Source organism: Eleutherodactylus coqui, chromosome 6 (assembly GCF_035609145.1).
Source record: "Eleutherodactylus coqui strain aEleCoq1 chromosome 6, aEleCoq1.hap1, whole genome shotgun sequence".
Lineage (NCBI taxonomy): Eukaryota > Metazoa > Chordata > Amphibia > Anura > Eleutherodactylidae > Eleutherodactylus > Eleutherodactylus coqui.
The window spans coordinates 217,611,445-217,622,864 of record NC_089842.1 but is presented as its reverse complement, the minus strand read 5'-3'; the positions used below and the strand labels follow the sequence as shown (position 1 = coordinate 217,622,864).

Here is an 11,420-nt window from a genome sequence, read left to right as displayed (position 1 = left end):
TCACACAACAGGCTTGGATACGCAGCAGGCTGTATCACACTACAGGCTTGGATACGCCGTCTTCACTTGTCTCCTCTCCAGCTCTCCTCCTACACTGGCAGCAGACAATGATCCGGTCATTATAGCCCGCAGCGGGCAGCAGGACCCCCCCGTATGTCTGGGCACATTGCTGCCAGTGTTCGGCTCTGCACCCACTTTCATGCGATTGGTCGGCGACTGGGGAGCAGACTCTCCGTCCCACCCTTTGGGGTTTTTAAGGCAGGATCCAGCTCTCCCTCCCTGACTCCACGGCAGATCTGAGGCTTCTGGGGTTCTCCTATGACTCTCCCACCACTGGACGACCAATGGAATCGTTGACCTCCTCCCGGACACCATGCTGTCTGCTGGGCCTTGTAGTGCTCTCCGCTCTCAGTAAGTCTGTCCTTTCTTGGCTTCTACAGTCACATGACCAAAAGTGTCTGTAAAGGTTTTCTCGTGTCGTGTTTTCTGACTGGCGTGTACGGTTGGATCACGCTTCACCGATGGGCTCCTCTCATTGGACAGAATGTCTAGAGCATTCAGGCACTTTTACATGGGATGGAATATTACGCAGCGCCAAAAAATTTGCATAAAATCCGCACATATAACGTCTGGAATTTGGTGCAGAATTGAAAACATCAGCAATTCCGTGTCAAAATCTGCATGTAGACAATATTCCGCCCCATGTGGAAGGGCCCGTAGAGTGGCGCTCCGCTTATCCTGAGCCAATATAACGTCCAGTATCGTTATATCGTATCTTCAGCCACCATTATCATATATGTGTCTGGTTTTGCTCTGTGCAGTGTGTCAAAGCTATGATGTCTGGAAACCATCAGCAAGTAGGCCAGTGATGTAATGGTGTCTTTCATTGTTAGCATATGAATATGCAAATAGTCTGATTAGCATATTACTATTAAATTTCCACATCGGGGGATTCATGAGCCATTCCGGGCTCCAAGGGTATCAGGTGAATGGGGGGGGGGAAGGAGGGCAGGCAGCGCTAAATCACCCCACCCTGAGATCTGCGCTTCCTAATGCCCTATGGGAATGTAACACGTGACCCCCGCTTCATTCGCTTCTCTTAGGGAGAGACTGGGAGAGACTGCCGCACTTGGTGGCCACCCTCCATCCCAAGGAAGTGAATGGAGCTGTTGTCACACACGTGAGGTGCCCAGGGGGCGCAGACTCAGTATCACCAGGGGTCCCGGTGGTCGACCATTTATCAGCTAGCTTGCGCAGAGAGGATAAGTGTCATTAGCCCCTTCCTGACACGATCCGTACTGCGTGGAGCCAAGCCCACAACAGCCGCCCATTAAATGCGGCTGCCAATTCTGATTGAAATGCGATTGCGGGGTGTCATGGCAGTCTGGGCTTTATGAAGACCACCAGGGTTGCCATGAAGGACCGCCTACAGGGACCAAACTCTGCCACACGGACTTCACTGACTATATCGGGGTCGTTTGGTTCCTGCGTCTGTGCGCAACTTATTCGTCCAGCATTTAATGGAGGCTCAGAGCCTGGCAGGTGCCTGTAGCATGATCTAATAGGATGCCAGTCAGAATGCAGTATAATGCAATACTATAGTATTGTAGTATACTGTATTAGCGATCGGACAATCACAAGTTCAAGTCCCCTCTGGGGCTAAAAGAAAAGTAAAATAAAGACTTTTTAAGCAGTACAAAAAATAGGTCCGAAGATGGCGACAGAAAGCACAGTTTTAAAAAAAGATGTTTTATTATTTTTTTCTAAGTAGTACTTCATAAAACAACTGTAAATTTGGTATCGCCGGAATCGTGCCGCAGAGTAACGACAGCGCGCCATGTTTACTGCACCATGAATGCCGTGGAAGAAAAAAATGGCACAATTGTGTTTTTTTTCCATTTTGCCTGACTTTTTTACTAATCTTTAGAGATGAGCGAGCGTACTCGGAAAAGCACTACTCGCTCGAGTAATGTGCTTTATCTGAGTATCGCTGTGCTCGTCCCTGAAGATTCGGGTGCCGGCACGGAGCGGGGAGCTGCAGGGGAGAGCGGGGAGGAACGGAGGGGAGATCTTTCTCTCCCTCTCTCCCGCCCGCTCTCCCCTGCTCCCCGCTGCGACTCACCTGTCAGCCGCAGTGGCACCCGAATCTTCAGGGACGAGCACAGCGATACTCGGATAAAGCACATTACTCGAGCGAGTAGTGCTTTTCCGAGTACGCTCGCTCATCTCTACTAATCTTGCATTGCATCATGGGGCAGGGTAAATGGGGCTGTTGAAAAATACAAAAGAAACAAGTTTTACGGAACGGTCAGCGGGAAAATACAAAGGTTATGATTTGAGTTATGGGAGGAAAACTGAAAAGGACAAAAAACAAAATGGGCCACAGTGGGAAGGTGACCAAGGTCGACTGCGGACCGAAACGCGTCCTTTTACCTTAACTCCGATGTACTGACACTATAGCTAATCTTCACACATAAGCAGCAACTTTTCATTTTTTGGTACTTTTTGTGTAATCTCTGTGTTCTGAGTGCAGTCCTGCTGTTGGCTTTAGCAAAAATGTGAAAATTTGCACTAAAATGTGTGTTTTCCATGAATACTATACACAGAAACCTAGTAAAAAACCAACATAAATTGTTTTGCATGTTTGACGGTCCGTGACCGTGGTGATGTGTCGGCCGCACAGGTAGAGCCTGGAGGGACGTTCTGCATGGCGGCCGCTGTACCCGCTGCGTACCTGCTGCTGTCTCTTAGATTCTTACGCCATTTCTTTGTCCTCTGCAGCCTTCTCCCCAACACTGGCCATTGAAGTTTACACGGACCGAGAGGTACATGGCACCGTCGGCTCCAAGGTCCACCTGTCCTGCACATTCTGGTCAAGCGAGTGGATCTCGGACGACATCTCGGTGACCTGGCACTACCAGCCCGACAACAGCAGGAACACCTACTCGGTAAGAATTACACCCGGGGGGCTCCAAGACTTTAAGCTGCTGGAGGCAAAGTGTGAAATGGCACCCCCCTGACAAAAAAACGAATTTTACAGGCGTTAAACGCACTAATACAGAAGACAACCAACAGACTAGAAGCTCTCAGGCCTGTCTGACGTGACAGAGCTATAGTGACCCCAATAGTTAGTGTCCCCCTTTGTGGCACCAATAGTAATAGTAACTACTTTAATGGTCCCAGTAGTTATACTGAGCCCCATAGTGGTTCCTGTAATAATAGTGACCCCCATAGAGCCCCCAGTAGTAGCAGTGTACAACATACTGGCCCCAGTAATAAAAGTGACCCCCACAGTGGCCCCCGTAGTAATAGTCTCCCCCACAGTGGCCTCAGTAGTAATAGTGTCCCACATAGTGGCCTCAGTTGTAATAGTATCCTTTATATCGGCCCCAGTAGTAATAGTGCACCCCATAGTGGCCCCAGTAGTAATATTGTCCCTATAGTGGTCTCAGAAGTAATAGTGTCCCTTATATCGGCTCCAGTAATAATAGTATCTCCCATAGGTGCCTCAGTAGTAATAGTGTCCCTTGCATGAGCCCCACTAGTAATAGTGCACCCCCATAGCGGCCCCAGTAGTAATAGTGTTCCCTATAGTGACCTTAGTAGCTATAGTGTTCCTTATATCGATCCTCAGTCGTAATTGTGCACCTCATGGTGACCCCAGTAGTTATAATGTCCCCCATAGTGGCCTCAATAGTAATAGTGTCCCTTGTATCAGCCCCAGTAGTAATAGAGCACCCCATAGTGACCCCAGTAGTAATATTGTCCCCACAATGGCCTCAGTAGGACTAGTGTCCTTTATATCTGCTCCAGTAGTAATAGTGTCCCCCATAGTGGCCTCAGTAGTAATAGTGTCCCTTACATCATCCCCAGTAGTAATAGTGCACCCCATAGTGACCCCAGTAGTAATATTGTCACCATAGTAGCCTCAGTAGTAATATTGTCCCTTATATCGGCTCCAGTAGTAATAGGGTACCACATAGTGTCCCCAGTAATAATATTGTCTTCATAGTGGCCCGAGTAGTATTAGTGTCCCCCATAGTGGCCCCAGTAGTAATAGTAATCCCCTCTACGGAGGCCTCAGTAGTAATATTGTCCTCATAAAGGCCCCAGTAGTAATAGTGGCCCCAATAGTGGCCCCAGTAGTATTACTGTCCCTTATAATCAGCTCCAGTATTAATAGTGCACCCCATAGTGTCCCTAGTATTAATATTGTCTTCATAGTGGCCCCAGTAGTAATAGTGATCCCCTCTACTGAGGTCCCAGTAGTAATAGTGGCCCCTAATAGTGACTCCCATAGTAGTCCCAGTAGTAATATTGTCCCCTTATTGGCCTCCGGCCTGGCAATAACCCGACAGGCACTCCAGGCACGCACCCTGCAGCTCTGGTCCGGCGGCAGCAGCTGAGTCTGTGATCGCTGACCTCGTCCGCTGGCATCTGTACTGCGCCCACTGGATGGGCGCAGCAAGCTGAGTGAGTAAAATACCCGTTGGATAGTTGCCCAGCCGGCTCGCAGCTGGCAATTATTTTTTATCATCCCTTAATGGCCAGCAAAAAATAATTCCCAGCTGGGTGGCAACCTGCTGCCCCTCATAGTAGGGAAGCCCCTGGTTATGCCCGATGTCTGTGCAGTACAATCTGCCTGAAATAGTTGATGACAGGGAACAGTAGACTGTAGGCACTTGCAGAGCATATAGAAAAAAATGATAGACTTGAGTGTAGTGCCCCTTTAAATCCAACATGGCGACCTGATGTCTCTTCTTTGTGCTTGGCAGATATTTCACTACAGCAAGGGACAAGCCCATATAGATGACACCGGGATATTCAAGGAGCGTATAGAGTGGGTGGGCTACCCCCGGAGTAAGGACGGCTCCATCATCGTCCACAATCTAGATTTTAGCGACAACGGAACCTTCACCTGCGATGTCAAGAACCCCCCGGATGTGGTTGGAAAGTCGTCTTACGTCCACCTGCTGGTCTATGATAAAGGTGAGCATCCACCCTGCCTGTATATTGGGGGGCATAAAGGGTGGGATACGTGTGTGCTACTTATCCACATACAGACATTAGGAATGCCGCTATAATTTCAGTGCAATTGCGACATTTTCCTGCCATAGACGAATCGAACCGCAATGTATTATCATGACACGTGTTGCTAATGTTAAGCTCCTCCCCCTCAGGCCCGGTGCGCGCTGGCATGGTCCTTGGCATCATCATTGGCGCTGCCCTGGGGCTGGTGATCCTCGTGGCAATCCTGGCATACCTCATACGTTACTGCTGGCTGAGGAGGCAGATCCGGGTGCAGAGGGAGCTCAGGTAGGTGACCAGGGGCAACGGGGGCACCTTTACTTTTCCCAGAGGGTCACGTGCCCCCCCTCACTCACTGTCGTTTTCTGTTTGCAGCGCCTTGGAAAGAGGAAAACTGCACAAATTGTCCAAAAGTTTAAAAAGTGGCAGACAGGTGAGCAAAGCGGGAGCTGATCCCTAAACATTTGGGATCTTGTGTAATGCTATATCATATACTCCAGTCACACCCAAAGCTACAGCAAGACTGGTATTTTACTGACATTCACTCCAGTCACATCCACAGCTACAGTGTATTTTATACTCCAGTCACTTCCAAAGCTACAAGACATGTATTCTAGTCTCACCCTGAGCTACATCTAAATTTATACTCTAGTTACATCTACATGTACATTATGTTACTCTCTAGTTACAACCAGAGCTACGTCATGTCTTATACTCATGTCACATCTAGAGCTACAATATATCTTATACTCTAGTCACACCCAGAGCTGTGTTATGTGTTATACCCTAGTCACATCCAGAGCTACATTATATCTTATACTCATGTCACACCCAGAGCTACATTATATCTTATACTCTAGTCATCTCCAGAGCTGTTATGTGTTATACTCTAGTCACACTCAGAGCTGTGTTATGTGTTATACTCTAGTGATATCCAGAGCTACAACATGTTTAGAATCATGTCACACCCAGAGCTGTATGATGTGTTATACCCTAGTCACATCCAGAACTACATTATATCTTATACTCTACTCACACCCAGAGCTGTATGATGTGTTATACCCTAGTCACATCCAGAGCTACACTATATCTTATACTTTAGTCACACCCAGAGCTGTGTTATGTGTTATACCCTAGTCACATCAAGAGCTACATTATATTTTATACTCTAGTCACACCCAGAGCTGTATGATGTGTTATACCCTAGTCACATCAAGAGCTACACTATATCTTATACTTTAGTCACACCCAGAGCTGTGTTATGTGTTATAGCCTAGTCACATCCAGAGCTACATTATATCTTATATTCATGTCACACCCACAGCTGTATGATGTGTTATACCCTAGTCACATCCAGAGCTACATTATATCTTATACTCTAGTCACACCCAGAGCTGTATGATGTGTTATACCCTAGTCACATCCAGAGCTACATTATATCTTATACTCTAGTCACACCCAGAGCTGTGTTATGTGTTATACGCTAGTCACATCCAAAGCTACATTATATCTTATACTCTAGTCACATCTAGAGCTACATCATGTCTTATACTCATGTCACACCCAGAGCTATATAATATGTAATACCCTAGTCACATCCAAAGCTACATTATATCTTAGTTCTGATGAGTATAAGACATCGTGTAGCTCTGGATGTGACTAGAGTATAAGATATAATGTAGCTCTGGATGTGACTAGGGTATAACACATCATACAGCTTTAAGTGTGAAATGAGTATAAAACATGATGTAGCTCTGGCTGTGACTAGAGTATAAGATATAAAGTTGCTCTAGTTCTGATGAGTATAAGACATTGTGTAGCTCTGGATGTGACTAGAGCTACTTTATATCTTATACTCTAGTCACATCCAGAACTACATCATGTCTTATACTCATATCATACCCAAAGCTGTATGATGTGTTATACCCTAGTCACATCCAAAGCTACATTTTATCTTATACTTTAGTCACACCCAGAGCTGTGTTATGTGTTATACCCTAGTCACATCCAGAGCTACATTATATCTTATACTCTAGTCACATCCAGACAACCATGTCTTATACTCATCAGAACTAGAGCTACTTTATATCTTATACTCTAGTCACATCCAGAGCTGTGTTATACCCTAGTCACATCCAGAGCTACATTATATCTTATACTCTAGTCACATCCAGAGCTGTGTTATGTGTTATACCCTAGTCACATCCAGAGCTACATCATGTCTTATACTCATGTCACACCCACGGCTGTGTTATGGCAGGATAGTGATTGAACTAGGAAACAGTCAGCATTTGTACCTGAGATGACATAATGCGTTGCAGTCTGCTGCATTGCATTGCAGAAGATATAGTGTTTGTCGCATACACAATATCCTGGGCAAACACTACATCTCCCACAATGCAGCACAGTTCAGAATGCTCTGTGGGGTTCTGAAAACTAATCGGAAGCGAGCAGATTTCTGGATGCAGCTCTGGATGTGATTGGAGTATTAAGCATGATTTAACATATGAAGCCCCGCCCTTACCCCTCCCCTTATCTCTTACAGGCCCCGCTACTCTCCATGCTCGACCAAACCAGGAGCTTCAAATCCAGCGACAAGAAAAAAGGGTCGGGAGACTCCCGCAGGAAATAGCAATTAGCAGGCAGGGAAGGTACACATAAGGCAGAGACGGAGTCCCCCCGCAGCTCCAAGGTGGTCTACACCATTGAGATGGAGCTGCGGGGTGACGAGGACGGCAATCAGCCACGCCGAGCCGCTGTAAAGTCTCCCAGCAAGAACAGCCTGAAAAACGCCCTAAAGAATTTAATCAAAAGTGACTCAGAGAAACACCCTTAATCTAGCGGAGAGCAGCAGGGACCCGGGCGTGTGTATATACACAACGGGGTCACACCCCACCAGACCTCCCCGCCCGGATCCCCGCTGGTCTCGTACCACGGCTAATGCCTTATAATAACACTTTGTGTAAAGCGTAGACCATCATGTATCGTACCTTTCCCTGCGGGAAACTAGCAAGAATTAAAGTAGGACTCCTCCAGGACACCGGGGGCGCCATCATCTTATCACCCTAGGGCTGGCTGCAATGCCATGCAAACTGTACTCACTGAGGGGTTGATCAGGTCTAGTAATCAGCGCTTATCACCCACATGTGGGATTTGTGGTTCCTCATGGGAGTGGTCTGGGATCTCAGCCATTCAGGCGAGGCTTTGTAATGAAGTCATCCAATCTGAGAATGAACCGCCTGACTGTGATTTCCAACCATATCCTGCGTCTTTAAGGCTTGTGTACAAGTATCGCCCTTTTCGCCTCTCTCCAGGGCAATATTTCTACAGCTTTAACCCCTTTGCTGCCGACCAAGGGTCATTAAGGCTTTAATGGCTTACATTAACCCCAAAGTTGCTGCACTGGCCAAACACAGCGTCCATTGGGGTTCAATAGGAGACATTAATGACCAGGTACCATAAATCCCAGAATATATGTCCACCAGGGACATAGGGTGATAATACCGTAAGTACTAGATTATAGACCCACCATTGATACCTTAAATCTCGGAATATAAGACCAGTATAGCATCAACCTCCAGAGGCATCAGCTCTTGATTCTACCCCAATACCATAAATTCCAGAATAGGAGCCTAGCATCAGTCATCAACCCATAGAGCTTCTTAGGGGGTGATACTTAAAATACCATAAACCCTAGAATATAAACCCCGCCAGATACCGTAAAAGACAGAATATGGATCCAGCATCACTCATGTTCTTCTAGCGGTTCCTGATTGGACGCTTATACTGTAAGTACCAGAGTATAGGACCAGCATCCTTCATTGCACTCCAATACACCTGACCGTACCTGTTACCGTAATTATCAGACTATAAGCCTAGTATTGTTTCTGGAATCCTAGTGCACCTGACAGTGTGATAGCTGTTGCCGTAAATATCACACTAGAAGCCCAGCATTGTTTAATACACTCCAGTGCACCTGACGGTGTAATATCTGTTGCCATATAATAATATCAGACTATAAGCCCAGCGTTGACTCCTCCCCCAGGGCGATAATGCTTCATTCCATCCTGATTCCTCCGGCCTTCTTGAGTTCTCTGCAGGTCTCCAGTCTGAAGTGAGTGTAGCGTTACTATCAGGATATTTTTTTGTATTTGTGTCGTCCTTCATTGTTCATGGTGCTGCATCCTACGCCATTTCTGTGGCGGGAAACTGATCCAAAATGAAGTTTCCTGTTGGTGTATTTTGTGTATATCGAAGCTGAAATCATCATAAATTCTTCTTTTCTGTGTTTCTGGCCCTTTAAGATTAAGAATTAACTGGATTTACGTGTTTTGTATTATTTTTCGGTATTTTGTAGTGATTTGTGAGATAAAAGCCTATTCACAGCGTACAAACCAGACTTGACAATCAGTGGGGTTACTGGGGTCTCCGGAATCATCCTGTCACTTCCAGTATGGCCGCACAGCAAAAACGTGGACGATGTCTCCGGTGCGGTGTCATCCACAACGCTCCCCAATCCCAATCAGCGAAGGCCGTGTCCGGCCAATATGTGTATAAATGTATGTAAATACAGATGTGACCTGTACAAACCCACCGACACCAGGACATTAATGGTTAATAAAGACTGACACTGAAAATCAGCACGTCTCCTACTTCATTATATCACGGCTGCAGAGCATCGCACTGTCCTTCTCCTGACAAGCACATAGTGATGTATCCTGCAGATTATTACACCACTGACCTCTAGAGATCTGCAGACCATCGCTCTGTCCCCTCTACCTCCTGATACATAGTGATATATCCTGCAGATTATTACACCACTGACCTCTCTAGAGATCTGCAGAACATCGCTCTGTCCTCTCTACCTCCTGATACATAGTGATGTATCCTGCAGATTATTACACCACTGACCTCTAGAGATCTGCAGAACATCGCTCTGTCCTCTCTACCTCCTGATACATAGTGATATATCCTGCAGATTATTACACCACTGACCTCTAGAGATCTGCAGAACATCGCTCTGTCCTCTCTACCTCCTGGTACATAGTGATATTTCCTGCAGATTATTACACCACTGACCTCTAGAGATCTGCAGAACATCGCTCTGTCCTCTCTACCTCCTGGTACATAGTGATATTTCCTGCAGACTATTACACTACTCACTTCCATAGAGATCTGCAGAACATCGCTCCGTTGGCTTCCTTTTAAAAGGAGACATGAAACGTCTTCTTTTTCCTTTTAAATAATTTTATTAATTAAACATGCTAAAATATTCCAAAAATGTGGTTATGCTATGAGAGCCCACAGTGGAGTCTGGAGATGTGAGAGGTGACCCAGGAAAAAGAATTTGGGGTGCCCCTTGATCGCTGTTCTCAAAAATGAAGCCACAGTCAGTCATAGGAGAAAACCAGAGGTCTGCAATCTGTGACAGGCTGCCAGGGAATGCTGAGAGTTGTAGTTTCACAGCAGCTGGAGTGTTCTGGTTGCAGACAACTGAAGTAAATGACTTATATGTGACTGCACAAGGGCTAATAACCTGGGAACAACCTGTAGGTGCATTATGAAAAACTACCATTAGATGGCAGCAGAGATTTATTGATGCAAAATACAGAGCAATGCAGGTTGTTAGGCCTTCCTACAACACAAAGGTGAATTGTCTAAATCGGGAATAGGGCTCTGTGCAATACGAGAGGCCCCCCTACCCCAGTTGCTAATAGGTGGCCCTGCTATTACTACTGTATGATGAATGTAATCCCCCTGAATATTATTTTAAGTAGTTGACTCAATGTTGGTTTGCTCAATGGTAATTTTAGATGACAAATGCAGTTTAAAATATGGGGAGCATGCCTTGATATAAGGGTAGGACCCCAAGATCGTCTACACATGCCTGAAGACAAGACCGCAGTCGCCATTATAACGCTGCCAAAAGGTTATCTTCATGTTGTACAAAAAGTCTCTCATCTATCAGATTGACTATACCAAGGAGAGCATATACAGGATGGCCAATGGGCGGTCTGCTTGAGGGTCGAAGTGGCCACTGAAGTAAGCATTCAATATAAATTAAGGGAGGGATAGGGATGGGTAGTGTTTGGGGGTCTTTAGATATAATGCCCCATTTTGTTTTTTATCTGGCTCGTCCCTTAGAGAAGGAAGTGCAGAATCAGCAAATGAGGTCAGAGGTAAAACTATCATGGGCTGGGGTCTTGCTTTCTCTTCTGAAACCTGCGAAACTTGTTTTGAATGGCCAATGCTGCTTTTTCTGTTTCCGGAGCATTCAGGTCAATATCGATTTCCTCCTCCACCTTCTCTGAGTCCCCAGCTTTATCTGCCAAGAAGTCATATCAGAGCATTATTATAATACTGTCCCCAGTATGCAATAACATAAAGACTAT

General features: G+C 46.1%; 2 protein-coding genes across 2 annotated transcripts in view; one reads left to right on the top strand and one right to left on the bottom strand.

The window, feature by feature from the left end:
- The first annotated feature begins 262 nt into the window (after positions 1-262).
- MPZ (myelin protein zero) lies at positions 263-9,668 on the top strand. Its single transcript, XM_066608744.1, is given in 6 exon segments — positions 263-411; positions 2,782-2,948; positions 4,776-4,989; positions 5,181-5,316; positions 5,404-5,461; positions 7,574-9,668. Coding segments are annotated over 6 exon segments (933 nt in total). The 5' UTR covers positions 263-344; the 3' UTR covers positions 7,865-9,668.
- Positions 9,669-10,260: 592 nt separating this feature from the next.
- Positions 10,261-11,420, bottom strand: part of PCP4L1 (Purkinje cell protein 4 like 1) — a 54,838-nt gene continuing 53,678 nt past the window's right edge. Inside the window, exon 3 of the mRNA XM_066605877.1 lies at positions 10,261-11,353. Coding sequence (XP_066461974.1) covers positions 11,217-11,353 — 137 coding nt within the window. The 3' untranslated portion in view covers positions 10,261-11,216. The remainder of the gene's footprint in view (positions 11,354-11,420) is intronic.